Below are 27,412 nucleotides of genomic sequence, written 5' to 3'. Positions count from 1 at the left end.
AAGCCCAGCCCTCAAAATAACTCAGTCAGGCTCATAACACACAAGTAGAAAAACTAAGAATAGAAACCAGAATTCCTTTCCCTTCCTTTCTCCTGTGTTCACCAATACATAGTCCCATGGCAGTTGCTGATTGTCTGAAGCAAAACGACATGGACAAGCAGTACTTATCTGAATGTTAAAAATGTGCAAACCTAAGTAAAGGAAAGAAAGTGAAATTGGGGTTTTGGCCACGCTTAGAAATGAAATCATTTCTTGTGTGCCTTGCTCCAAGTCAAAATGGAAGCCATTTCCTTTACTTTAGGGCGAAAATTGTAAAAAGCAATGATTCCTTTTTTCCAAATGCACCTTATTAGAGCTATTGACTTCTTCGAAATAAATGTGGAAGAAAAACATGTGTCTGATGCATTTGGCAACCCAGATGTGTTTTTCTTCTTTTGCCTCAAATTGCTCTGATCATTTAACATGGTGAAGTATGGACACTAGGGGCCTATAGGAGGGTTACAGTGAGTGACAAGGATGTTCACTTATTCCAGTGCCTTAGTGAGCAGGGATTTGGAGTTAATTTACAATTTACCCCAACTTCAAAAGAAAAAGCGTGGACAAGAAGTAAAAAATGTTTTTGAAGGTGAGTTGCCCTCTTTCATCAAAAAGAATATTGTTAGTGCTAGAGCCAGCAAAAGCAGCTGGGGTTATTAGGAGGAAAGATCTGTCTGAAACCTTTCCAGTTAACTTAGATAGTGTCCCAGCCTTGTTCCTCATTAGCTGTGTGACATAGAATAAGTAGTTGAGTCAATAGCAAATCTTTGCATTTCTATATTGAAGACTCTTCCAGGTGAAATTCTGGTTGGGCCTTATTTGGAAACTGTTTGCCTAGAAAGCACACAGCTTTTTTCAGGCTTGATTTATAGTGATGGGCTAGATTCATGGAAATGAGTGAGGAGGCTAAAGCCCACTGTGGCACCTCTTGGCATTGCCACTGCACTTACCCTCCCTTATCCTCAATTCCATCTTTTGTCAAATAGGAATTCATTCTTTTATTCAACAGATATTTATGGGGCATTACTGGGCTCACACACACTGTTCTCGGTGCTGGGGAGTAAATAGTGAACAAACAGTAGCTACTGCACCCACCTCACAGGGCTGCTGTGGGGTTTAAATGAGATGGTATGTGTTAAATCACCCTGGCAACCAGAAAACCTTATGCAAGTATAAGGTTTAAAGATATTCAGCAATCTCCTGCTTCTAGTAATGACAAATCTAAGGCTTCTCTGAATAAGGAAGGGGAGTACTTGAAAGGCTTCATGGCAGGTAATTCTCACCACAAAAATCTCTTCTTCGTGAGTCGAAACCAAGTGCTTGAGATTTCCACAGTTGGAGTCTTAACTTAAAGAACTGAATTTCTGTAGCCCTGAGACTTATGACTACATTAAAGAACTTGAGAATGAGCCCACCCCAGCCACACCTTGCCCCTCCCTTATAGTCCTTAGGACATGTAAGCACATCGTCCTCTTCCAATCCCATCAAACATTAGAAAAGGCAAAGAAGAAAGGAGGAAAGGAAGCGGAGGTCAGGAGCTCTCCAGAGCTGTGGCATCACTGGCCTTCCTTCCTTCTAGTACTTTGCCTTGTAAGGATCACCTGTCCACATCCTAGTATTTGGTCAATTCCATGAGGCACAATTTGCTCCTGTATGTTAGAGAAGGCACACAAGGCACGCAGGGGTTCTGTAAGTGCTCCATTCAGGCTGATGGAGGCCCAAAGTCACCCTTTTGAATTTTTACCACCTACCCACCTCAGCCTTTACTAAAAGCAGAAATTCCAGAGGACGCTAAATAATTCAGAAGAAAAAGCAGATTGTAGTTTATAATTATACTAACTAAAGGTACAATCTAAAGAAAAAATGGAACAGATTGTCAAGGAAGAAATAGTCCACAATACACTTAGAGAAGGCAAAATGAGTGAGGAAAAGTCCTTTTTGTTTGAAACGCTCACATTTCCCTTTCTTAGTGTCTCATATACAAGGTAGCCTTCTCCAGCCCCTGAAAGGCACCTTTTATAATGCCAAGAATCCCGCTCTCCTTTTTGGGGTACGAATCCCCTATTCAAATCAAAATGACCGCTTGCTAAGGGGTAACAGAAGCCATTATACTATTAGTGAACACGTCTATGAGGACCATAACTGCTGATACCAGAAAAAGGGTACAGGATATATCTCTGAGGGAGGCAGACAGTGAAACAGGGAGAAATGGTAGAAGATGAGCACCCCAAAGTCAAATCTAGCCCCTTTGACATATATGTACAAGGCTAGTCTTGCACATATGGTGATGGAAATGGACAAAATAGGTATGGTGGCAACAGTGTTCAAAAAAATAATTACATGCATAAAGCTAGCCCATTTTCCTTTGAGGAACACTGGAATACAAAGTGACTAAAACCATCTTCCCCTGACCTCTCCCTCATTACGTGCTGGGAATAGAGATGTTACAAACACCAATACTATCTTTACAAATTATGTAATACTTTGTCAGCACTCTGACAGTAAATTAATAGCATAAATGAACAGCATATTATGATTCTGTTGATAATCATGCTTCCAATTTATTAGTCCATTTTGTTAATTCAGTTAATTCTGGACTATCAACATATGGGAAAGTGGACGTTGAATCCTGTCAAATTGAACAATTGTGCTCATGTCCAGACCACGAGAAGAGATGGTTCCACTCTCCTTTATGTTAATGTCACTATATCAAGCATATTGTGTGCAATCTGGGGGGCCTCATTTTAGGAGGGACTTTAAAAAATGAAAAGGTATCTAGAAGATTGTAACCAGAAAAGGGGAGTTGACTGGAATTTGTGTCATAAAAGTAACAGATGAAGGCCCTTAAGATTTTTAGCCTGCAAAAAAAGGCAATTAACAGGTGACATTGTGGCAGTAGAGTCCAGGCTGTACACTGTGTTGGAAAGAGAACGTATTGATTCTGTATTGCTACAAAGGGAAAAGTCACAACCAGTAGGTAACACTTCAATTTTAATATTCACTCATTCCACCAGCGCATAGTGAGAGTTTGCTGTGTGCCAGGTATCATGCTAGACACCAGTGGTATGGTGATCAAAAAAAAAAAGACCTAATCCCTATTCTCAAAGAGCTCAGATTTGACTGGGGATAACCATTGCAAAGCGAAATAATTGGTGCTACCTACAATGCAGAAATGGAAACAGAGAGGAGGGACTGCCCAATTCAAGCAGGAGGCAGAAGTAGATTGGAGAGGCGAGGCTTTCATTAAGAATATCAGCCAAACAGTAAGAACTTTCTATCAACTTGAATTGTCCTACCATGGAATAAGCTACTTCCAAAGCCTCCTCTGAGCTAGGGAGTGCCTCTTCACTAGAAGCATTTAAGCAAGAAGATATCATTTCATCGGGTGAAAGGTTGAACAAAATGGTTTTTAAGGTGCCTTCTAGCTCTAAAATTCTGTTCTTCTACTGACTCCAAGTGGATATTCTATTGACCAAGTGGATATCCTATTTTATCTGATAGGAAAGCAGAAAATTTTATTCACCAAGTTTCCCAGTAGCAGTGTTCTGGTTAATGAGAACTTTAATGTATATGCCTCAACTTAACTACAAAACATAAATGTAAAAGGAAAAGTTGCCATCCTGCCCATTTTCCTCCACCAACACAATTTTTAAAATCCAAATTTAAATGATAGTAATTTTTGTTGATGGCAGACTATGGTCATTCACCAGGTGTATGTCTGGAGATCCAATTATACAAATAATACTTAAGCATGTGATTTCTCCCATAAAATGAAGTAAAGATTCTGTTAATATGGAACTGAAGTATAGTAATTTATAATACCATTAAAATAAATTCTGCCAGTAAAACAAGTTACATTTTTTTATTATAAAAATATGTAATGTTTTTCCCACTTCCTGTGCTTCAGGAATTGTTCTAAGTATGTATTAACCCATTAATTTCTCCCCATAAAGCTTTGAAGTGTACTCTTTTTAAAAATCCCATTTTGGTGGGCGCAGTGGCACGTGCCTGTAGTCCCAGCTACTCGGCAGGCTGAGGCTGGAGGATCGCTTGAGCCCAGGAGTTCTGGGCTGTAGTGCGCTATGCCGATCGGGTGTCTGCATTAAGTTCGGCATCAATATGGTGACCTCCCGGGAGCGGAGCACCACCAGGTTGCCTAAGGAGGGTTGAACCAGCCCAGTTCGGAATCGGAGCAGGTCAAAACTCCCATGCTGATCAGTACTGGGATCACGCCTGTGAATAGCCACTGCACTCCAGCCTGGGCAACATAGCGAGACCTCATCTCTAAAAAACTAATAACAATAAAAAATTTTTAAAAAGGAAGAAAAAAAATCCCGTTTTTATGGATGAGGAAATTGAGACACATAGACACTAGATAATTTATGCACTTAGCAAGTGTGATTCAAACCCAGGCAGTCTGACTACACACTCTTAAGCACTGCACTATATAGTTACTTTGAACTTATATGAAGAATAGTTTTATCGCTAGAGAGCTACTACACGCACAACAACTTGGAGTGAACACCACCATTGCAAAGAGACACAATGTCTAAGTGGTAGGCCTCTGTGCACCAGACTCACAGGGCCCAAGATTAAAATATTCACATCAACAAAAAAACTAATTTCTTCATTATCTTTGACCTTCATGCTGTATTACAAATAGTTAGAGCCATGACTTTTGAATCTATTAATGCTAAGGCTCTACCATATCTGCTGTTTTGGATTAATCTGATCCTCTTCCATTTATGCGTTTCTCCTTTGGATTTCAGTTGCTAATTATCTAGCAGTGCTTGAGAATTTCTTGTGGCCTTTCTTTATAACCATTGTTCGTTCCTTTTTAGGTACAAAATGGTGCTCTGTGGGATGAAAGAAATGAATTGTGGTGGGTTGGAGAATAATGAACTTGTTATGACATATACTCCCCATAAATTGTTTAATTTCTCCCAGATGATAGAGCTAAGATTCACTCCCTTTTATTGCCTTCTTATTTCAGCCAAAATAAGACAGAATGCAAAAAAAAAAAAAAGTAAAGAAAGAAAAAAAGAGGAAACGCTAGTTTGGTTTTTTTTCTTTTTTCTGATCTGAATGTTATACTGATACTTAAATACTAGTTAGAAAGATAAATATTTCAGCTTAATTTCTCTCACTTATGAGTCATTTCTTTCCCCCCTTCTAATCTCTTTGAGAATTCAGTCATCAAAAACAGCCCAATAATTTCTGCCACTAACTGACTTGTCATTTAATGCATTCATTAATATCTGCCATATGTATACCACACACATTAAAAGGGCCTGCTTCAAGCACTGCTATTTATTCTCCTAGAAATGTGTCATTACCTAAAGGAATAAACCTTTTAACCTGTATCAGCAATCAAAAAGCTCAAGTAAATGATGAAGTAAATGAGTCCAAATTATAGTGCACTTGGTTCAGAATTCATGGACCCCTTTGCCCTTGGCTTACAAACTTATCTTTGGAAGCAATGGCCTGTTTGCAAATAGTGTAAAAGACAAATATGTCTGAAGTCTCTCCTTCCTAGACCCCCGGCTTGTATTCAGGTCTAGTTGGGCCAAGATGAAGAACAAATAATAGCTCTTTATAAATACATAAAAATGCATACCCACTACAGAGTTTTCTATAATGCCAAAAAAATGGAAATTCTCTAAGAGCCCTTCAAAAGGGGTTGGATAAATAAAACATAGTATGTGCATAGATTGAAGAGCTATGCAGCCATTATAAAGGAGATATGCTTATTCCAGTAGAAGTATTTTTTAAAAAAAGGTGCAAGGGAATAGTAAAGGCCAAATTCAGTACGGTGGTTACTTTTGGTGAGTAGAGAGGAATATGTATTTAGGGAGGGGTAGATAAGCAGACTTTAACTAACTTCATAAAGTTTAATTTGTTTTTTTTTTTTTTTTTTTTTGAGAGGAGAGGCCCCAGTCAGGGCTGTCTTTTCTGCAGTTCATAACCTTCACAAGACTTTTATGCAATGATTTTTTTTTTTTTGAAAGAAAGAGAAAGAGAAAGGGGGAAAGAGAACAGGAGTCTTGCTCTATTGCCCAGGCTGGAATGCCATCTAAAAATAGGTATTAAAAACCTCTTTTTTGCCAATAATTGTGCTTAACAATGGAGACAGGAAGAAATAAGAAAAGAAAATAACAAACAAACAGCCAACCAATATTTCATTTAAGTCTGTGAAATGCTATGCAAATGCTGAAGAGTGATTTACTTCCAATTATGTGGTCACTTTCAAAATAGGTGTAATGTGATACTGAGAAAAATGTATGTTCTGTGGACCTGGGGTGAAGAATTCTATAAATGTTCACTGAGTTTACTTGTTCCAGGTCTGAGTTCAAATTGTAGATGTCCCTGTTAATTTTCTATCTCGTTGATCCATCGAATATTAACAATATGGTGTCAAAGTCTCCCGCTATTATTGTGCGGGAGTCCAAGTCTCTTTATAAGTCATCAAGAACTTATGTATCTGGGTGCTTCTGTATTGGGTGCATGTATATTTATGATCATTGACTCCTGTTGTTGCATTGATCCTTTTACCATTATGTAATGTCCTTCTTTGTTTCTTTTAGTCTTTGTTACTGTTAAAGTCTGTTTTGTCAGAGATGAAAGTTACAACTCCTGGGGTTTTTTGTTTTTTTTTTTTTTTTTTTTTTTGCTCTTCATTTGATTGGTGAGTCTTCCACCAACTCTTTGTTTTGAGTCTTTGTGTGTCCTTGCTTATGAGATGGATCTGAATACAGCGTACCGATGGGTTTTGACTCTTTATTCATTTTGCCTGTCTTTGTCTCTTTGATTGGTGCATTTAATCCATTTAAATGGATTAAATAGGATTAATATTGATATTTATGAGTTTAATATTGTCGTTTAATGCTAGCTGGCTATTTTGCCCATTAGTTGATATAGATTTTTCATTATGGAGATACTCTTTACCTTTTGGTAAGTTTCTGGGATGACTGATACTGGTTGTTCCTTTCTGTGTATAGTGCTTCTTTCAGAAGCTCTTGTAAAGCAGGCCTGGTGGCGATGAAATCTCTGAGTGCTTGCTTGTTCACGAAAAATTTTATTTTTCCTTCATTTATGAAGCTTAGTTTGGCTGGATATGAGATTCTGGGTTGAAAATTCTTTTCTTTGAGGATATTGAATATTGACCCCCACTGTCTTGTAGTTTGTAGGGTTTCTGCTGAGAGATCTGCTGTGAGTCTGATAGGCTTCCCTTTATGGGTAACCTCACCTTTCTCTCTAACTGCCCTTAGAATTTTCTCCTTTATTTCAGCCCTGGTGAATCTAACGATTATGTGTCTTGGGGTTGCTCTACTTGAGGAATATCTTTGTGGTGTTCTCTGTATTACCTGGAGTTGAGTGTTGTCCTGCCTTACTAGGTTAGGAAAGTTTTCCTGAATAATATCCTGAAGAATATTTTCCAGCTTGGATTCATTCTCTTCATGACATTCAGGTACACCTATCAAATGTAAATTAGGTCTTTTCACATAGTCCCATATTTCTTGGAGACTTTGCTCATTCCTTTTTACTCTTTCTTCTCTAATCTTGTCTTCTCATTTCATTTCATTAAGTTGGTCTTCAACCTCTGATATCCTTTCTTCAGCTTGATCAATTCAACTGTTAAAACCTGTGCATACTTCACGGAGTTCTCGTATTGTATTCTTCAGTTCCATTAATTCACTTATATTCCTCTCTAAATTGTCTATTTTCATTAGGATTTTGACAAACCTTTTTTCAAGGTTCTTAGTTTCTTTACATTGGGCTAGGACATGTTCTTTTAACTCACAGAAGTTTCTTATTATCCACTTTCTGAAGCCTAATTCTATTACTGGAACGCACTCGTTCTCCATCAGGCCTTGTTCCCTTGTTGATGAGGAACTGTGATCCTCTGTAGAGGGAGAGGCATTCTGATTTTGGGTATTCTCAGCCTTTTTACGCTGGTTTCTTCCCATCATTGTAAATTTATCCACCTGTCGTCTTTGTAATTACCGACTTTCAAATTAGGTCTCTGAGTGGATGTCCAACTTGTTGATTCCCAGCGCCGGAATCTGAGCAACCCACTGCGCTGGCTAAAACAGCAACTTTAAGATTGATGGTGCTTTTCTGCCAGGGAATCTCTGGTCTGGCTCCCTTCTTGAGTCCCTTTTTCAATCAGCTGAATAGGCGACTCTGCCTTCCTGGAGCTCCAAATGTCTACCAAAAGGGGACCCAGTCCCGTTTACTCTGCACCAAGAACTGTCATGCCAGGGCGCTGGTGCGCCGGCTACAAGAGTCACGCTGGCGACCCGTGGGGCTCCTCCACTGGGAATCTCCTGGTCCATGAGCAACAAAAATTCATCTGAAAGTGTGGCGTCCTCTCATTCTCTGCGCTTTCATTGGGAGCTACAATCCTGAGCTGCTAGTAATCGGCCATCTTGGATCTCTCTCTCTGTTTAATTTGTTAAGTTTTATGGCAGGTACACAGTGTTTTTACATTATTTTTATACCTTTCTGCATATCTGAATTATTTACTATTTTTTAATTCTTTAGGTAACTGACTAGGAAATGTCTACTGAAATAAAATAAAGTCCTTGACAATGTGCTTCATTACAATGTTTAAAAATTGTTTTATGTGTCAAAAGAAGATAATGTAATATAGAATAAGCATAAATGACTATGGGTGAGATGTTAATCTTAGAAGGCCTTGATTGTTAGGGATTACTTGGGGGGAAGTTATTAGTGTGGGCATCAAAGGCAGGCTAAGTAGCATTTAAAAAGAGGATTGAAAAGCACATATCCATATTGGTTTAGCAAGGTACTCAGTGATTTTTAGAAAAAATTCAGCTCTCGAATTCTACAGTGCTATAAAGATAGTGCTGGTAGCCATTTTTACCTGAACTTCTGATATCTTTGTCCAACTATCTGGTTATCACCATGGTCAAGCCTATGCTTCAGTTATTAAGCAAACATATCTTTAGTCTGTCATGTATACAGCAATTTACTGGCTGCCAAGAGGGCTAGCAGAATGAATAAGGCATGGGCTTTGTCCTCAGGAAACACTCAAGTAACAGGGGAAGAGAGACACATAGTTAACTCACCCTACTGCAATTAAGCTCTATAGCAAAGATATGAGCAAATGGCTTTGGAAGAACATCCAAAGAAACACTTCTGTGGGGGCAGGAAAGGGTTAGGAAGGACTTAACAGAAGACATGACATCTGCTCTGGATCTTGTAGATGAATTAGGTAATTCAAGCAGAAGCAAAAGCATAACCAAAGGCATAAGACATGGAAGTGGCTTATTTCAGTGCCCAGTGAGTAGCCCAGCATGACCTAATCTTATGAGAGTGCAGCCAAGATCATAAGCACTCTTGAATATCATACATAAGAGTTCGGATTTTTTTTCTGCAGGTATTAGGGAACTATCAGAGGATTTTAAAGAATGAAGTAACTTGATCAAGTTTTCATTTTGGAAGAATCACTGGAGGATAAATTGAATAGAGAGATGAAGCAGGAAGACCAGTTAGAAGCAAGATAGTCTAGACGAAGCGATGATGGAGCCTGACCAAGGGAGGACAATAGTAATGAGAAAGAAAAGAAGATGGGAAGACAGATTCTAAAGGCATTGCTACACTAGAATAAACATGGCAGAATGAGGGAGTGAGGGAAAAGTAAAACCAAACCCTCTAGCTTGGAGGTTAGGTGGTTTACTGATAGAATGTAGAAGGAAACCCAGGCTTTACAAAGTGGATAATATAGATTTGGTTTGGAAAAGCTTAATCTGAAAATGTCTGTAGGCACATCAGGTGGAGATGTCCATCAGCAGGGCTTGTTTGCTATCTCCCCAAAATACATCTGGAATCTAGCCTCTTCTTTCCACCTCCATCGCTCCCACACTAGTCCAAGCCACAATCATCTCTCCTCTGGACTATTAGAATCACCCCCTGGCCGGGCGCGGTGGCTCAAGCCTGTAATCCTAGCACTTTGGGAGGCCGAGGCGGGTGGATCACGAGGTCAAGAGATCGAGACCATCCTGGTCAACATGGTGAAACCCCATCTCTACTAATACAAAAAATTAGCTGCGCACGGTGGTGCGTGCCTGTAATCCCAGCTACTCAGGAGGCTGAGGCAGGAGAATTGCCTCAATCCAGGAGGCGGAGGTTGCGGTGAGCCTAGATCGTGCCAGTGCACTCCAGCCTGGGTAACAAGAGCGAAACTCTGTCTCAAAAAAAAAAAAAAGAATCACCCCCTAACTAATTTCCCTTTCTTCCTCTCTGACCCACCTTATAATCTATTCTCCAAATGGCAGTCAGAGTAATCCATTAAAATTTTAACTAAGATCTTATCACACCCCTCCTCAAAATCTTCCAATAGTTTCCTATAACAGGAAGAATAAATCCAAACTTTTTACCATGACCTCCAGGGCTCTACAAGATCTGGCCTCTGATTATCCACCTAAGCTCATTTCCTACCACTCTACCTTTTTCTCATTTAATTTCAGTCTCAGTGGCTTCTTTTGCTACAATTTGTGCAAATCAAATGTGTTCCCATCTCAGTGAACAGTTTCAGCAACTCCTCCATGAGGGTCTGATTGCCATAAACACAATGCTTAATGTCCATGGTGATCCAGCTGGGCAAGGTGGCTCACCCCAGTAATCCCAGCACTTTGCCAGGTGAAGGTGGGAGGATTGCTTGAGGCCAGCAATTTGAGTCCATGGTGATAGCTCTGGAAGTTCCAGACCCTCTGGAATTATTTGGGCAGGTCCAAGCAGGCCCCAAGGAAGATGCAACGTAGCCAGTCAAAGTCCAGAGAAGAGCAAATAAATAAATAATCAAGAAAGCTGGGGTGGGGGCCAGGAAACCCCACAAAAAGACATTTGAAAACATGGTATATGTTTATCATTCCTGCCATGCTATCTCGACCTCTGGTCAAGTATCACCTTAGAATTTTTTTCTACGATTTTCATTCCTAAGGACGTAGCTCCCACCTCAATTGGAAGTTTTTGAGTCATTGAGTCTACAGTTTTTTAATATATTCTCCAGAATGACTAACATAGGGCTAGAGACACAGTGAGTATTTAATACATTTTCTAGGGACCACCCCAGTTGATGCGAAATTTAGTGGGATTATATGCAAAATTCGAAAAGGTAAAGATGAGAGAGACTTGACTTGGCAGAACTAAGTTTTGGTTTGGCCTCAACCTGAGTTGAGGGAAAGACTCTATTCACTCTATTATATTCTTCCAGTGCTTCTCAATAAGTAAATATTTCTTGAAAGGATAGATGAATGACTAAATACATTAATGCAAACTTAAGCAGCATTGGTAGAAAGTAATGCTCCAGGCCAGGTGATCACGCCTGTGATCCCAACACTCTGGGAGGTTGATGGGGGAGATTCACTTGAGCACAGGAGTTTGAGACCAGCCTGGGCAACATAGTGAGACCTCATCTCTACCAAAAAAAAATTAACAAAATTAGCTGGTTTTGGTGGTGCACACTTATAGTCCCAGGTATTTAGGAGGCTGTTGCAGGAGGATCATTTGAGCCTGAGAGGTCGCGGCTGCAGTTAACTAAGATTGCACCACTGCACTCCAGCCCAGGCAAGAGAGTGAGAACCTGTCTCAAAAAAAATAAAATAAAACGAAAGAAAGAAGGAAAGAAAGAAAGAAAATAATGCTCCAAAACAATAAGGTTGTTTGTTGTTTTCATTCTGTTTTGGCCATTTATTTGGGGTACTGTGTCTGTTTCTATACACTACAATTAGAGACAGACATTACCAACTAGAATGTGCCTATGAGTGGAAAACCAAAGTTGTCAGAGTTCTGGAAACAATATCAGTGAGTAGAGTTTCACCTGATGAAGGATAAGAAGGGGACATAATAAAAGCCTTTCAATAATTAAAGAACCATTGTACATTAAAAAAAGAAGCATTGTACAAAAGGACAGAATTATTATATATGGCTCTAGTGGATAGTACTAGGGGGTGGGGGAGTGAATTAAAATACTACCTATTGAATACGATATTCACTACCTAGATGACCGGATCCGTACTCCAAACCTTAGCATCACACAATATTCCTATGTAACACATTTGCAAATGTACCCCCTGTGTCTAAAATAAAAGCTGAAATCATAAAAAGGAATGAGAGTATAGGAAAACAAAGATCAGCTCAGAATAAGGCAGTACTTTCTTACAATGATTGATGTCCCATGCTGGAGTGGGCTGACTAAAATGGCTATACACTCCTTTACAATGGTCTTTGATTAGGCATATTCTGCTATGATTAGATAAACATAGCAGGATATTGTAGAGAAGATTTTTTCATTGAGAGGAAGATTAAGAAAATATTTTTCAAACCAGATTGTAACCAATTAGAGGGGCCATGAAATCAATTTAGTGGGTCCTGAGCAACGTTGTTTTAAACAAATTCCAATAGAATAGAAAATATCAGAGAGCATCACACATAACAAGGGTGAGTGTGGTTTTTGAGAACTTGTTTTGGAAATATGTTTACATATGTATGAATGTGTCTACTAGGTTGCAGTGTAACGTATTTTTTATTACTGTGGATTGCAATTTTAAAAACTACTGCACTAAGCCCTCCTCCAGATTGAATATCTGGCAGCTCTAAGAGCTCTTATCTCTTTGGTGCAGAGATCCAAAATTGCTGTGTACGAGAAAATGTGGTCTTACATGAAATCAGCAGAGCCATCTGTGTTTACCAAAACAACAGCAGACGGAGTGGCCCGAGTGCGAAAGTCCAAGGGAAAGTTCGCCTTCCTGCTGGAGTCAACCATGAATGAGTACATTGAGCAGAGAAAACCATGTGATACGATGAAAGTTGGTGGAAATCTGGATTCCAAAGGCTATGGTGTGGCAACCCCTAAAGGCTCAGCATTAAGGTGGGTGGAATAATATAACAATATCCGTGTTGTTATAGTATTCCACCTACCCTGATGCATTTTGTTGTCATTTTCTTTCTTGTGGATTTTGAGGTAACTTTTAAAAGTTTAAAATCTACAATATTCCATGGAGTTAAATAAGACGGTAAATTATGGTTTCATCTATTTAATGCATCCATTTTTTTTTAATGTTCTCTCTCTGTGTTGTCCTCTCTGACTGTTTGTTGCTGTTTTAATTTTACAGTTCAACGGCTTTTTCAATTTAAATGGTAAAAGCCAAGTTATGGTGCCATATGTGACGAATGTTAATTGCATGGATGTGGTGTTCTTGTTACTTTTTTTCTCAAAGACAATTTCCCCATCCCGCACACTTCAGTTTTGAGCAAATGTTATCCTCCATGCCACCTTCCAATATTTAACCCTGTATTTGCTGTACAGACATTTTTATAGCTCCACGTTCTGTGAAATTTAGCCAATTTGTCCTCTTGTGCTCCTTTTTATACGTTAACGATTTCCTAAGCATTTGTGCATTTTCTTACAAGTTATGTTTTATCGTTTCAAGAAATGCTGTTAACCTGGCAGTATTAAAACTGAATGAGCAAGGCCTCTTGGACAAATTGAAAAACAAATGGTGGTACGACAAAGGAGAGTGCGGCAGCGGGGGCGGTGACTCCAAGGTCAGCCTCAATGTCACCACAACCGGGTACCCTTAGTGACGAGTAATCGGCAAGACTGTTATCTTATTATTGAGGAGAGAGCACAAGACTCACACATAAAGTGGAATGACCAGGTTATTCCCCTGCCTGGCAGCTTTGGGAACCAAAAGGACTTTAGGGCACTGCCCGCATTTTTGATCTAACTCGGGTCCCTTCTTAAACTCCCAGACAGAGGCTCCAACCACACCCTTTCCCTTCCTTCACCCACCAGATTGGTTGCGTTATGAAGGCCATGATGTGGGTTTCGATGCCCTAGGCTTTCAAGAGTCCAAGGCTTTCCTGTGAGACTGTCCCCGCCTGCCTCAGTTGAGTGGTATGAAAAATCAGATCCATCTACAGAAAAGTCAGGGCATAGCCTTTTTTTTCTAGGTTGTGATGGTTGCTCACAGAGGTTGGTTGGTTGAGTAAGGGTGACTTCTTCAATTATGTGTCTGAGTGATGAGATGTTGTTCTCTATATGTGATAGCCCATTTAAGCAGGCCCCACTTAACTTGAAAGCCAAATAACAAGCTCAGTTTCAAGTTAAATGGGGTCTTTCTTCAATAGGCCACCCCATATAGAGACTTTGCAAAGAGATTTTGTGTATTTAAGCAAGTGCGTCGCCTAACTGTGATACTATATGTGTGTATAAATTCCTGATTTGGCTTCTCCTTAGCCATGTTCTTGGTTCAGGTAGGTCTAATTGTTATCCAGGCTGCCATCATGAGAAAACACATCTTACTTGGCATTCCTTTGGCTTCTAATGCTCTTTGGAGCTAGAATGAATGAATAGCCATCATCCGAGCAACAAGAAATAGGGGCAAACTCCGAAGCCACAATACCAAGTCATGGAAAGACACTTGGGGTAAGTACAGGAGAGGACCTGAAAACAGAATCCTCCATGGCCCAAGGGGCATGAGAATTATATTGAAGCATGTAAAATCACCTCTTGTACGACCAAGATCCCATGGGCATCTTAAGGTGAAGAACAGTGTTTCCCAACCACAGACCAACAGACAGGCAAGCCAAAACTTTTCTTCTTCAAAGACAATGGTTGCACTTCTGCTCCTCTCTTTCCCTCTCTATCCCTCAGGATCCTGATGGAAAAGTTAGTTTGCCAGTCTGCAAATACAATATGGGTTTGGAAACACTGATCCAGAGCACTTTCAAAGAAATAAATTTTAAAAGAACTTTCTTCAGCAATCTTACCAGGCATTGGCATGGCCTTTTATTGTAAAACCTTGATTAACCAGAACTCACCTAACCAGTACCCCAACTAACTGAATTGCCCTCTCAGTACTTCACATTGATGAGAAAGCAGCAATAGTATTCCATAAAAGAAGACTGCAAGAAATTGATTTTTCAAAAAATTACTTACCAAGAGGCGGCCTGTGGTTGGGTCACATTCGGCTCTTTCTCCTATATCTTCTCTCCATCTGGATTGACCCTCAAACATTAGAGGCTGCTTCCCTGAAGCAAGAAAGTAGATACAAGCACTTTAAGAAAAAATGTTATTAGCCAAGAATGAACAAAATGAGTATTCTTATTGAAAATTCCATTCATCCGTTATGGATTCCAATTAATCAAGGTTTTACTATGTGTCAAAAAGCAGTAACTTTCTTTCCCACCAATGTGAACTGATGACATTGACAATTTAGCCAAGCTCTTGGCTCATTTGATTTTTATAGTGGCCAACTTGATGGCCAAAGTATTTAGCACTTTCTTCCCAGTCTTTTTCTCATGTTATTAGCACGGAGCACCTAATTGTATCATTGAAGTGAGTTGCAGAATGAAAATTGAGCTGGATTGGATGCATTGCTCTCATGAATTCATCATTACACTCATCATGGTTAAAAAGGAGCCATGGACTGTAACAAGATGACTCTAAAACATCCACATGATGCCAAGTGCCCAGAAGTTTTCAGATAACCAGACGTTTGATGTTATATAAACAAAAAAATCTGCATGTATTTGGCTGAATTTTTACTTTTCACCCAGATGTTTTGGCACATGAAGACCCCAAAACTTTAGACCAGCTATTTTTAAATTACAACCAGCAATCAAGCTTTTTTTCCTCAGCTAGTACTGCTGCAAAGTTTTTTATCAAGTAACTTTATTGACAGCTCACGATTTCCAGATTATCTGAATTTTGATATGCAAATATAAAAATATTTCAGTAGATCCTAAATGTTTTCAACTTCTCTAACCGTAGTGCTACCTGCCAGGCATCTTTCAAATCGCTTTTCTTGGCCATTCCTACAGCCAGTCTTTTGAAATAAGTCAACCCTTTTCTCAACTATGGATAATAGTATGATCAGTGCTGCATACCCAACGATTGCTTATTCCATTTCTGGATTACCAAGAAGCTTGCCTTTATCTTCTTCCTTCTTGCTGCCTGCTGTTTTCTGAGAGTGAGCAAGAGAAGGGGCAAGAGATGAACTTGAATCTGGTTACCACTACTTGTTAATGATGCTAAAAAAAAATGGAGAAGGAGGTAGAAATGGCAGTAAAACCTCATTAATTTGGAGCCCTCTAATAATTTGTAATAAACTAGACAGGGACCACTCTACAAATTAACTTTATATTATCAGGCATGGGGACAATAAAGGTTTGTTAAGCAAATGAAGAGTTTATACTGGAATGTCAGTTGAATTTTTTCTTAAGAGAACAAACCCTTTTCAAATGTTGGAAGCACTTATTAGATATAATCATATTCGTTACATATCTATCTGCTAAAGTAGTTCTCACGAGAATCTCCACTAAGGCAATGTTTTATAGTCAATTTGAATTACAAAATAGACTTAAAGTAATAACACTGTCATTCTTCAAACCTATTTTGTAATACAGGACTTGCTTTATTCATTCAGACAATCCTTTCCCTCTGTTCCTCCAAATCAGTAAGGTTTTACTGTATTAGCAAAATACCTTGAGATTTACACCTCTTCGCTGTGTCCCATCTCATTAACATAACAGTTGACTGTTGAATATACCAACATTTCACAGAGAAAGTAAGATTCAGAGATGGTGATGACTTTGAGAAGGTCACACAGCTAATGCTGTCACAAATCGCTGCTGACTTTCAGAGTCACCTCTTGTGATAATATTGCAGATGGCATTTTAGCACTACCACCTATCCAGTGAGCAATGTGAATCTGATTGCATGTGATACGTTTCCATAAGAATCAGGTTTATTCGCAACTACCTTGTTACTAGGCAAATGGCATATTTTAGCTGTTCCAGCCCTCAGTACTGATTACTAAAAATGACAATAATCACAACGCCTGACATTTATAAGTGCTTTTGCTTTTTCAAAATGCTTTCAGGCCTATTATCTCTGAAACCAGGAGAGGGAGAAATACCTGTATCACTTATCTTTCTGACTCTCTCTCTCTTGCAACCTTTAAATAATGATAAATGGGCAATTATGTTAAGTCATTGACTTTTTCTTCCCTGACATGAGACATTATACATTCTGAGATTAGTCTAGAAAAGTCACCATACTATGGAAAGAAACAGCAAATGTTCAGGCTATTGTAAATGTACATGAGCTTAAACTAATAAAACTAATATTTTATTATTTCATTTTATTTTATTTTATTCCTATGGATACAAGGGATTAAGAACCAGGTCAGTCTCTGAGGCAGCCCCTGAACCAGACCTACAAGCTGCAACCAGAATACTCCTTGGCTTTACCAATTTCCCAAACCTGAGCTAATAGGACCTAAACAAAACAGACTTTATCGTTTCTTGATGAACTGTAAATGCACATGCAAGGATCATGTAAATTAGAGCTGTGGTTTGTGAATTTTTAACCTGCAAATCACCCTTTTGTGTTCATGCCTTATTATAATGTGTGTGCAAGTGCAGTAATTAAGAGCCAGTAGGTTGTTTCAGTGATAAACCCAGATCACCAGGGATTTGTGACATAGCCAGTGAAAGTCTATCGTTGTAAATCACAGCAGAATGGGCAATTTATGTGCAGAACTACCACAGAGGCACATCAGCCTCCTTCTGCAGCTGCCTGTCTCCTCAAACATTTATGTTCTTATCCCCCCATCCACCCTACTTCGTTCCCTTAATCTTGGGTAAAGGGCACCAGCTTGACATTCCCATCTAGCCTTACCTTACTACAGAGGGTAGGGTCAGTGAAACAAGTTATTTGTGACTGAGGTGGAAAGTTCTTACAAACTCTACCCAACTTCACCCTAGAATTATACCAGACTTTAGTTCTCTCTAGGGATTAAAATAGACTCCCAGTGTCCATATATGCCAAGATGAAAATCAGAACATGTGTGCTCTTTGCAACATTGGAACAGAATATTTAAAGGGACCATTCTGAACCCCTTGACTGCGATGAGAATTATAGGCTAGGTGGGTGCCTTAACTTGAATGGCATATAAGGAAATGAGGGAGGAGGATGGGCTGTGCAATTGAACCTCCATTATTTCAATAAATGGTAAGATGCTCATTATGACTAATAGCATATTGATAGAGAAATGCAGTTTTACTATATCCTCAAAAATATATAGGAACTAGAATAAACTGACCAATGTGATGCTAGGAAAAAACTTAGGGAATTTGTTTAAATTGTTTCCAAAAAAATACCTGCAATTAAAATCAGTTGTGTTTCCTTTCACATAGGTGCTCTCAAGGTACCTAAAAAGAGTTTGTTCTCTGAAGAAATTAAAACATGTTCCTCCTCCCTATCACTGGCTATCTTTGTTTTTTTTTTTTTAATCCCATGCATTTGCTTAGCAAGCCTCCTACTCAAAGATAGTAAAAAGTTACACTCTCGGACAGCCCATTTCCAAAATCCCTCAGCTTCATATTTGGCATAACATAGACGAATGAGGTTATACTGTATTTCTCATTGGTGCAAATGAGATCTTCAGTTTTGTGTATATTTCTTCTTCTTCCATGTATGTCTACAATTCTCCTCTCCTATGCACCGTCTCTTAACCACTTCTCTTCCACACCCAGAATTCTTTGACTTTCTTGGGCCGTGGGTAATGGATATGAATCTGCATCTGCCTTTACCTGCAACAAAATGGACCTTTTATTGGCAGGAGCCATCCCTGAAGGTAGACATTTCGGATACCCAGGGTTAAGATGGATCCCAATGACTCTTTATTGACACTGTTATGTGTGTAGGCAAGAATCATTACAGATCGATGGCACTTCCTGGGTCTTAGCAGAAGTTCCTGTGAATCCCCAAGACTCTGGTTTGGGATCGAGGAGTAGGGTGAGTATATTACACTCTTCGTTGGTTTGCATGATTCTATGCTGGTACTGCCTCCTGGAAGTATGAAGAACCTGACAGTTTTCTTTCCTGGTAGTCACTAAATTTGCTCCTTGAACTTACTCAGGTCTTCTTCCCAAGAGCAAATCCTCACTTTCTCTCAAGTGGCTGCTTCAAGCAAGAGACCTGTTACCTTAAGAACTGAACCAGTCCAGTGGCTGCCAAAACCATTGATTTTGCCAAATGATGTTAAAGAATAAATTCCACCACCGGAAAAAAATGTAATCCAGAAAGAAAACATTTTTTAAAATAATTCCATTCTAATGATTTTTTTTAAAAATTGACTGTGGCATTAACATGGTTTCTATGATTAGGACACTATTATTGCCTTTAGTGTTATCCTGATAACATGAATGTGTTTCTTATTGACAAATAATGGCCAAATGTCCAACACCAGAGCTACAGAAAGAGCCACAGGGATTAAAAGCCTGAAGGTAAGAATGCTGTTATACAGTTGCCAAGAGGAAAGACATCATTGCAGTGGCAGTGAAGTGGTGTATGTTTATTCCCTTTCTGCCCTTTGAAGACCAAATCATTCAGTTTCCTTTCATTTGGAGAGAAAGTTATACACAATCTCTGAAAGGTAGGACAGCCATGGAAAAGAAACATGAAAAATTTGATGTAATTGAAATATATTTGGTTAGGGTGGGAGTTGGGGTTGGTGGAACAGGGTGGGGGCAAATTGCTTTTATGAACAATTGAAATCCATTCTCTTTTGACTTTCTAGAGAGCGGTATAGCATTTGGCCCTTGGCATATGAGGCTGATCCCCATGGATCAGAAGTGGCAAAAGTGTTGTCCAAGTGCTGGATTCACATTTTTGCTTAATTTCATCTGGCATTGAAGCAAATATTACTCAAAATATAGACCTAAGGCAATGACATCATGTGTATATATATATATATATATATATATATATATATATATATATCCTGTCTAACATCACGGCTGGAAGTGCAGATGTGATGTGTAGATGCTAGAATGTATGCTAAAAGAGGGTGGTATATGCCCTGGCATGGCAACCAGATCTGATTTTGGATCTGATATATAGACTTCATTTGTTGCAATCTAGCTAAAACCAGTTATTTTTCTATGAGTTTAGCTAAAACTGATTATTTTTCTATAAGTCATGGTCAAGGGATGGCTATTGGAGATAAAAGAGGATGTTGGCACCCATCAGATTGTACTCTCAATGCATATTTTGCCTAGGATCAAGGGAATGAGTTAAATGTCTTCAGAAACATTCATCATATGAGTTTCTGGTACAGATCCGTTTCTCTCTTCTCATTCTATGCTTCTCTAGGTGACATTGCAATGAACTAAGGAAAACACATTTATACATAATAAAACCCAACCAAATTTCATAGTTTGATTTTTTCAATGGATCTTAAAACACAGTGTTCAAGTGAATTCATACCAACTATGTGTTTGAGCAGGTGCCTATGGCCATATTTTGATCAAAACTTAGCGTTTTCCCTGAGCCCCTTCTCTCTGTCAGGGACAAATTGGGAAAGAGGTCTTCCCAGACTCTTTGGTTCAACTTATAGATGGAGAAGTTGAACAGAGGTCCAGTTTGGCAGTTCAGTAGCAATCTATCAGTGAAATACACAACCTACGGAATCAAGGAGTCTAATGCTCAGTATTTGAGAGGCTGTAATTTAGAAATGCCCCACTGGCTTTACCCATATGTGTAAGAGTTGCTTCTAGGGCTGATGCTGCAGCACAGATACTCATCAATAGGTTTCAATCACTAACATTGTTAGGCCCTTAGTAAAATGACTCACAGCTTTCAACTCTTAATGTTATATGCATGCATTACTGAATTTGTTCTTTGCACTAGTATTAAATTATACCAATAGCAAGGAGTTAAATAGATTTGAGCTACATTCATGAACTACATGGATATAAATACTCTGTCGGAGATGGCTTCTAGCAGCTAAGTACTGCATAACTGCAAATCATTGTAGCTGCCCTTGTTAAATGAGGATCATTTGGGTTGCCAGAGTTCAGTAATGCCAGCAGTCGTATATGCACGTGCTCCCAGGTTGTGCAGAAAGCCCAGGCTGATCCAAGGATGGAAGGATTGAAATAAAATCCTCATTTTCCTGGAATCCTACATTCAGGACCCCCTGTGAAAACAAGGGGATAGAGATTTGTTTTAAAGGGCTTCAGACACTAGTGTACTCAAGGGCATATTCTGAACTGCCATGGCCTCAAACAGCTGCTATATAGAGAGATAAATCCCTTCATATACATATCCCAGGTTAATCTACAGAAAGGAATGTAAAGTACCACATAGTAAATTCTTTCATTCAGCAAATATTCTTCTTTTGCTTGATCATCAATGTGGCTTCAGCTTAATAAAGCAAAACCAACCTGGGAACAGATGTCTGTGACTGCCTGCCTGGACATGCTTGTTATGTCCCAGGTGATTGATGCTGGGGTTTTTCCAGAGAATGCTAGAGAAGCAAGTGAATGATTGGGAAAGATGCCTTGTCATTGTGAAAACCTGAAACGTCTTCAGTAAAAGAGCCAGAAAAAGAAAGGATGGCTGTTCTCCTTCCATTGGGCCAAAGATATTTCTAAAAAGTTGTTCCCCAAAAATCACTAGATACCAAGAAGCAAGTGTTAGTAACTTAGAGCAAGGGTTTGGATAAGGGATAGGGTGAGAGAGGGCTTCCAGCTTAGGTTGTGATAAGTTTCCATTCTCATCATCCAGATAATGTGTTGTCAGAGCAGGTTTCTAATTGACTATGCAAATCACCATCCTTGCTCATATATTTCTTTTACTTCTCTGTGATCTCCTTGTCTTTCTCCGTAACCTACATATTTACACATATGAGGACATAGGAGGAAGATAGATACACATATATCTATCTCTCCTAAGGGTACCATTGAGGGTCTTCTGGAATCATTAATTAAACAGACATTTGCTCTTTAGGTGTCCCTGATCTGAAAGGAAAAGTGAAGCCATTTAGAGTAGCATATATCCCATAGTATTCAGGGAACTAAATCATACTACATGTGGGTTCTGGTATTTTTCAGACCCAGAGCCATATTGACAGTACAGATTCCTCTCTTTACCCTTCCAGGATCACCAGATTATTTCACAGAATCAACTTGGTAATTAATTCACAAGACCCAATTTTCCTTCTTTTCCTCTAAGCTCAGCAGCCTCATATCACTCTCTCACCATTTCTTTGTTCATAATAAGGAATCCAATCTGATTCTAAGCTAATTTATTTATTAATTTAAGTAGTTCCTGAAATTGAAACTTTAAAATAAATTAAGCAGTTCTTTTGAAATATATCAAAAGTTGTATTTATTTTTTTTTTTTTTTAATTAAGTTTCTACTTTCACAGAAAAAAAAATCAATGGCATTCTTATCCTAAAGCTGTCTCCAAATGTAAGGTTGGCCATCACTAAGATAACATTGATTCTTTAAAATGGCTGGTTGGTACAACCCAGGAACTGAGCCTGAAATCCAGGTGACCATCAGCTGGCAGGTGGAGGCCTTGGATTGTGAACAGTCTTAGTAGCTGAGTTAGTGCCAGATGTGGATGGTAGAGATAAGCAGAAATTTTTATAATCCAATAATGTTTTCTTCAAAAATAGAACTCATTATCAAAGTATTATGAATTACATTAGTACCCCCTATATAAAAAACAGACAGATGTAATTCCATGACTGTTCCCCACACTGAGGAATCATTCATTGAGACACAAGTCAGCATTAACTTCACATACTTTTAAATGACTATCTAATGCTCATTTCTCTTACTCTCTCCGTCTGGTCAACAATCTATATGCATTTTTATGACTTACATGCCATGAAATGTTTTCTTAGGGGAACCTTACACTCTTGCACCCCACGTCAAACATTTTTTTGGACAAAATAGAACAAAGAGTTGTAGCTTATAAATATTTACTCTTTGTTTCATTTATCATTTCTCAGAAAGATTCGTATTTTAACAAAGCATATCACTTAAAGATGTGAAATTCTCACAGTGGAATTTCAGCTGCCAGTGAGATAAATATTTTTGGACAGAGGGATATTCCCAGTCCCCCTGAAATTATGTCACAAAACACTCCTGTTTTCTCCCTAAGCCTGCTGACCCATGTCTTTGTCTTAGGAGGGCTCTACTCAACAAAAAGTTCATAGCAAGCCCTTCAGAGGGGAGAATGCCTGACTAATTTCCACGATAGGAATCTGACCTACTTTGTTTAATTCTTTCTGTTCTCTATTGAGGTGAGTACAATAAATATTTCTGACTTATAATTCTCTTAGGTCCCAGTTAAGGGCCTGCAGTAATTGCTCTGAAACATTACACTGGAGACATATTGCTGCACCACAGTAAAAGGCCCCAGCTGCAAAATACACCTTTGCTAGGTTGATAGTAACTTGGAGTATGGGGGTCCCTAAAGGAAAAGAAAATTATCAGAAACATCTAAGCCTGAAGAGCAAAAATAAAGAGGGATGCTACACTTTTGTGTATTCCATTGGACAATGTACAGTACAGAGCTCAGTGTATATTAATTGGCCTTTTGACCTGCCCCATAAGTTGCTGCACAGGCTTGTGCAAATTGTTTAACCTATCTGTGCCTCAATTTCTTTATTTATTAAATAGACACCATAAATCTACCTTCTTAGGGTGATCATTAAACCTGACCAATAGTTATAATCATAATAATAAGTATGTAAATATACTAGGTTGAAAAACAAAGTATTAAAAGAGTTATTGATTTGACAAGTATTTATTGAGAAAAATATCCTAAATGGTGATACAAATACATAAGCCATGTTCCCTACCCTTGAGAAGCACACAGTGTAGTGGGAGACAGAAGACATAGGCATAAATAATAAGGCAAGGTAGAAGATGATGGAGGAGACAGAAAACATTGAAAAGCAAAAATGGCTTCATGGAGAAAATGACATTCAAAATGATCAAATGCCCACCTATTTCCACTTACTTCAAAATACCAAAGTGTAAGATTGTGACTGTGTGTGTGTGCGTGTGTGTGTTGGGGAGAGGGTGTCAATACCTTCAGCTAGTTAGACTGGGCTAGGTAACATATCTAACAAGTTACAGTAAGAAAGAAAATCATGTGGACAAAAGCAGTTTTCCTCTGCCATCTCAGAAATTTAGTCTATCCCACAGCAACATAGAGTTCTAGGAGATTTAGATTTTAAAGTACTTTCTTTTCTTGGCATCTATTCTAACCTTGTTAAGTGGTATTATCTGTGATTTCTGATTACAGCTTTTATGCTTATGGGCTGTGCTGCTGCTTGAAATGTTTGTTTTTCTCTCTCATTTTTATTTAGAAGTTCCCAAAAGCACACTGGTTCCCTACCAGGTTTCATAAACCCTGTGATTATTTTTCCGATCCAAGACTAAACTTCTAAGAGTAGGTCATTTGTCAGAATTCTCTAAAGTCCTACGGTATCTCACAGGAGGTCTGGATACTCAAAGGCAGGATTTCTCAACTTTGGCACTGCTGACATTAGGTGCCAGATAATCCTTTGTTGTGGGGGTTGTCCTGTACATTGTAGGATATTTAGCAGCATCCTTGGTCTCTCCCCACTAGATGCCTGTAGCATCCACCTCACCCAGGTGTGACAACAAAAAATGACTCCAGACATTGCCAAATGTCCTCTGGAAGACAAAATGGCCTCTGGTTGACAACCATTGCTCTAAAGTAACCTACACTGTAATGGTGTAGGCCATGGGAGTGGAGAGCAGGTACTAGCCAGTCTGTGGAAGCCACTAGATGGTCTAAGGCAGGGATAAGGCATTGTTCAGAAGTAAGATGCTAAGTCACTGATGTACTGAGCCTGGGTTTTGGCAAGAGTGGACAGTGGCAGCTCAGCACAGGAATAGCCTTCCCTCCTCCAAAACCTGTGTTTCTGAAATGTTTTGTCCCAGGAACTCTCTACACTCTTAAAAATGTTAAGAACCCCAAATAGATTTTATTTATGTGCATTATATCTATGCATATTTACCACATCAGAAATTAAAACTGAAAAAATTTTAAATAATATATTCATTGATTCATTTGAAAAATAATAAACACAATATATGCTAACATAAATTGTATACTTTTATGAAAAATAACTATTTTCCTAAAAAAAAGAATAGTGAGAAGAATGGCACTGTCTATATTTCTGTAACTCTCTTTAATATCTGGTATAATATAGAGAATGGGATTCTCATTTCTGCTTCTTCAGCCAATCTATTGTAATTTCACCTACTATATGGTCTCCAGGAAACTCCACTGTACATCAAGAAGGAATAACAGTGAGAAGGGAAAATAATGCCTTAGTATTATAAAAATAGTTTTGACCTCACAGATCCTTTGACGAAAGCGGTTCAGGGATCCTCCAGGGGTTCCTGGACCACACTTTGAGAATAACTGCTCTAAACTGACATGCTACACTTTTATGAATGTAGTTCACTTAAGGGTTGATAAATTTCTTTTGAAACTAGGATCTCTAGGGGCAGTGAAATCTCTCTGTTAGACCTCAAGTGTGAGTAGCTTTAATCAGACTGCTCTGTTCCTAAGATCTGGTGAGCAGCAGTACTGAAGAAACTGAATAAAGTAGTTTGAAGAACATAGTACCTGGAGGGAGAACAGGACCAAGTAAGGGCTTAGTCAGGTAGCAGTGTGAGGACACTGGGCCCTTTGCAATAAGAAAATAGGAAGCACAGAAAGGAGGAAGAAATTGCTTTGTAGTTTCTCCTGTGATCCTGATGAGCCCAGTCACCCATATGCCATTGGAAAGCAGCTTCCACTGTATGCCAAGCTAATTGCTACATTGCTGAGCCTGGTGCGAGTGCCTGGCTTAAGGCATAGCATTGCAGAAGCGGTAGTGATGGGACAACAACAGAGGAGAGGAAGAGAGAGAAGAGCGTCAGACAGTGGAGAACAGGAGAGAAGGCAATGCCAACAGTAAACTAAGGGCCATCGATGACCCGTCTGCCCTTTAAAAGTCTGACTTAACTTTCATTGCCAATGATATCTTAAAGAGGCTCAAAGTTTTATTTGAGTATATTTTTGGTGCTCTGCATTCCAATCAACTGGTCAGCATTTGAGAAGCCTGGGGTTCTGAGCATTGGTTAAAGGAACTTGTTTAAAGTATAAAAGGATCCCAATTTCCTGGTGAGATACAAAATCCAAATATTCTGGCTGCCAGGCACTGAGCTAACCAAGAAAGTTACCTCCCTGACACTAAAGATTTATAGTTATTCAAAACTCAAATACTCTGAAATTGCATTATTTTTAAATGATTATATATTTCTCAGAATATCTGAAGATAAAATGGCCCCTCTGCTTTAAATAGCAAATGAGAGAAGAAAGGAAATAGGTTTAGGGACTTGGTATGATAGAGGCCAGATCTTTGTGACAATAGCAAGTCTTATAGTGACTGGATGTGTTAGTGGGTCCGACTTACCCAAAATAGGCTAAGAAATTTTTATGGCATGTTCACAGTTCCATAAATTTGTCTGCTTTCCTATTTTAAAGTTAGTGACATTCAGACCGACATGCACTAGTATTTGGCAATATTGCTCCCATGAATCTGAACACACAGTTTATTGCCTCAGAATTATGCCAGCCTCTCTACATGGCATATTTTTCATCCAAAGTCATTCAAGATTCTTCATTTAAGATCAAATCGCTCTAGAAAGAAGACAGGATAAAGGTCATTACTCCCACTTTACAGCTGAAGAAATTTATAAGGGAGAAAATCTTTATCCTAGAACAAGTAGGGTTTCACACACTTGCCCAGTGGCTCTGAATGCAGTCCTTAAGCAGTGAAAGACTAAGGAGCAGTGGCTTGGCCTCCTGGGGATACATATTAGCCTCTTAGTTAAGGGTCTTATCTTACTAGAACCACTAAACTGTTTCTCTACAGCATTACCCAACAGTGGCAGAGTCATTTTGCTGGTTTAGGTCCTGCCATATTAATAATCCATTTTGAAACAATGTGGTTTGCCACCTGCTGATCTAAGTTTGACCACAGACATGTGTCCATATCAGAGAGACAGTCAATCAGTAACTCAAAAACAATCCATAGACCAGTTTTTACCTTGTTGAAAATACTCCCCTTATCCAAAACAGAGAGCCACAATATACCTTTAATACTAAGACCAGTATGTGCATAAGCATTTAGACTACATGTTTGTGGAGTAAGGACATGTATGTAGTACAGTTCTTTCTGAGATCATTTTCAGCTGGGCAACAGACTCGTGTGGTAAAGGACAATTAATTAGAAGGCATGTTACTTAAGTAGACTCTATTTTCAGTTCTGTTCGGATTTGTCTATTTGTCTCGGTCCACAATATGGAAACACTTCCCCTTCTAGGTCTGTCCTTTTCCTGACTCCTCCATAAAATTTGCTTTCTGTCTGGAAGTACAACAAGACACCCAGTTAGATCAAACCTAACACACTTTCTTCACAAAGCTACTGCAAGCTGCCGCCGACGATTGTC

General features: G+C 39.0%; 1 protein-coding gene across 5 annotated transcripts in view; it reads left to right on the top strand.

The window, feature by feature from the left end:
* GRIA3 (glutamate ionotropic receptor AMPA type subunit 3) overlaps positions 1–27,412 on the top strand; it is a 335,194-nt gene that overhangs the window by 296,625 nt on the left and 11,157 nt on the right. For 3 of the 5 annotated variants that reach the window (XM_021676443.2, XM_012475444.3, XM_012475435.2), the window contains one exon: positions 12,684–12,931. In XM_021676443.2, the coding sequence (XP_021532118.1) occupies positions 12,684–12,931 (248 nt within the window). Of the gene's footprint in view, positions 1–12,683; positions 12,932–13,493; positions 13,609–27,412 lie in introns of all 5 variants that reach the window. The other 2 variants (XM_012475455.2, XM_012475463.2) reach the window with 1 other exon arrangement.

This window comes from Aotus nancymaae, unplaced genomic scaffold (assembly GCF_030222135.1).
Source record: "Aotus nancymaae isolate 86718 unplaced genomic scaffold, 86718_ANA_hifiasm-v0.15.2.pri h1tg000004l, whole genome shotgun sequence".
In the NCBI taxonomy this organism is placed as follows: Eukaryota; Metazoa; Chordata; class Mammalia; order Primates; family Aotidae; genus Aotus; species Aotus nancymaae.
The sequence above is the reverse complement of the archived record's forward strand: the minus strand, read 5'-3'. Positions and strand labels throughout refer to the sequence as shown.